Source organism: Egretta garzetta, unplaced genomic scaffold, assembly GCF_000687185.1.
Source record: "Egretta garzetta isolate BGI_Z169 unplaced genomic scaffold, ASM68718v1 scaffold138, whole genome shotgun sequence".
Classification (NCBI taxonomy): domain Eukaryota; kingdom Metazoa; phylum Chordata; class Aves; order Pelecaniformes; family Ardeidae; genus Egretta; species Egretta garzetta.
In genome coordinates, this window is record NW_009260598.1 from 1,363,217 (window position 1) to 1,365,716 (window position 2,500).

Below are 2,500 nucleotides of genomic sequence, written 5' to 3' on the forward strand. Positions count from 1 at the left end.
CATTGGAGAGTATGCACACGTGTATGCACATAACTATTAAAAAGTTTGATATAGAGGCTACAAGAAGAAACAGCCGACTGTGATGCCTAGGTGGATATTTGCACCTAATTGCCAAGAAAGTTCGTTTTGAAAATAGACACCTGAAACTGAGATCAAGGAAGTCACTTTGATCAGGAATCTTGTAATTGTGTTACGCTGATTGCTTTCAGATGAGTATTGAAACAGCTTTAAGCAACCATTAGTTGCATATTTTAAATGAAGAGAAGACCACACAAATTATAAAGCATCAAGAGGATTTAAAAAAAAATAAAAATGTGATGATGACACATTAATAGGGAATGTAAACATGCTGGACAAGAACATTTTCTTTTGGGGGCAAGACTGCTAAATAAATTTCAAAAATCTGTAGCAAAATACCACATAGTACTTAATTTTAAAACAAAACAATAAAATCCCCACATGCTGTACTAGTTCTGCAGGGTTGAAAGCTCCAATGAACAAGCTTGAATTGAAGAATGAATGAGATTCCCTCAGAAAAAGAAAGGACAATGAAATAAGTATCTTATTTCCATTGGCAGCTACAGGATTTTTTTTTAAACCTACACACACACACACTTCCTAATGACAAGTTTTAGGGGTAAGCAACACCCCTCCAATGAGAGAACAGGAGACAGACTTATCACCAATCTCTGCCATTCACTTGATCATGAGTTTTACAACAGAACACCATGAAATACTTTGGCTGGGTACTACTCCTGGGGCTTGTTCATATTTCTTCTCCTCTGAGAGCTGGTGCCATAGGCACCATGTTTGGCCTATCACCTGCTAGAAACCACATACATGTTCTTCCTTTCCTCAGAGTATGGACAGCAAAGAAAGAATGTGGTAGGGGCTCTCCACAATTATCAAACAGAAAGTCACAGAGTGCAGCAGGCACAGTAAGCGGAGCCATGAGCAGTGACAGCTTCACAGACATCAGGACAAGAACCTCGATGAGCAGTTCTGAGGTAACAGTGGGGGCTTCAGACAGTACTGCCAAGCAGACACCGCCAAACATACAAGAAAGTGGAGCCAGGCAAGAATACAGAACGAGGGTTAGTCTTCTTGAGTACAGATACAGAACCTGCATTTGACCCATTTTCCATACATAAAATTCTGTCATTTCTTTCCAGAAGCAGAAAGAGTTACCTGTTGTAATTCTACTAAGCCATGCTCCTCCTTCCAGACAAACAACTACAACTGACTTTACGAAGCGATAGACATACTTAGCTTCAAATATCTGCCACACTGATGAAAATACTGCACCTGTCTTAATGGAAGCATTGTATTTAAATCAATATTGTATCTTGGGTTGAAATATACAATGGTTATAAATCTCATTTTAAGTTACTGTTGTCTTGCTCAGGTTGTCTTTGATTTAAAAATATTATAAGAGCAAATATGAGATAGAAAAATGTCTACAATGCAAAGATTTCAAAGTATTTTAAAGAAAAAAAAAAGAGGCTGTTCCTATTAGGCAGATACACGCTGCAACCATAAGAACAAATGTGAATGTATTTTTACATATATTTATTTGCAAATATAGAATAAAGTGCTAAAGATATTTTGTCATGATAAACAGAAACAATCTGTCAAAATAGGAGGGTGTTGGGTTTTTTTAATCCACAGCATTGGAAACACCCAACATTAAATGAATCCTTGTCACTGGATTTCTATAAATACTTAATTACTTAAATACAATAAGGATGTTCTTCTATTATAAGAGAATTGTGCAATCTCTTACAAGAGGATATTCATTACTTTCTAACCATCTGTCACTTCAGTTCTCCAAACACCACACCTCCCCAAAAAATCTAATTAGTTTTTATTCAGTCACACATTATAAATGATGCTAGTGTGGATACTGAAAATGTAGTTTAATGAAGTTAATATCAAGGCATAATGGAAGGCGGTTTGCTGAACAAAATGGACCAGAAGGCAAAGAAAGGGAAAGTCACACTCTGCTAATTCTGCTATACATTTTTCATTTCCCATTGACTAGGAAATTATTGGCTAATAAGAAGGAAAAAGAGGGCAAATACCATATCATAGATAAACTTACAGGTAGTAGAGTTTTCCAGCAGCAGGAAGCACTCGTTTCCTGTAGTCTATTCCAGAATCAAGCTGGACTGTGCTGCAGTATTTCTACAGAGACAAGAAAAAGAATAGCTTTCCTCAAGCCAAAACTATATTTATTATTGTCTGCGTTAAAGAGAAGACACACTGCTGTGATAAACCATCAGCATGAATATCATCTGCAACACTGAAATCAAGATCACAAAATTGAAGTCTCCTTTACAATTATTGAAGTAAAGAAATAAGCTGGAAATCATTCACATATTCAAAACAAAATGTAACCATTTTCAAAAGTCCATCAACTCGAAAATTAATATAGATTAGAAGCACGGGGAATGAAATGAGGGTGGATATTACTCATTCTCCCTGCGTACTGCTTTGGGGG

At 36.4% G+C, this 2,500-nt stretch overlaps 1 protein-coding gene across 1 annotated transcript in view; it reads right to left on the reverse strand.

Annotated features, from left to right (window-relative positions):
* The window catches only part of AFG1L (AFG1 like ATPase), a 74,126-nt gene that overhangs the window by 20,908 nt on the left and 50,718 nt on the right, over window positions 1-2,500 (reverse strand). The window contains exon 9 of the mRNA XM_035900305.1: window positions 2,102-2,184. Coding sequence (XP_035756198.1) covers window positions 2,102-2,184 — 83 coding nt within the window. The remainder of the gene's footprint in view (window positions 1-2,101; window positions 2,185-2,500) is intronic.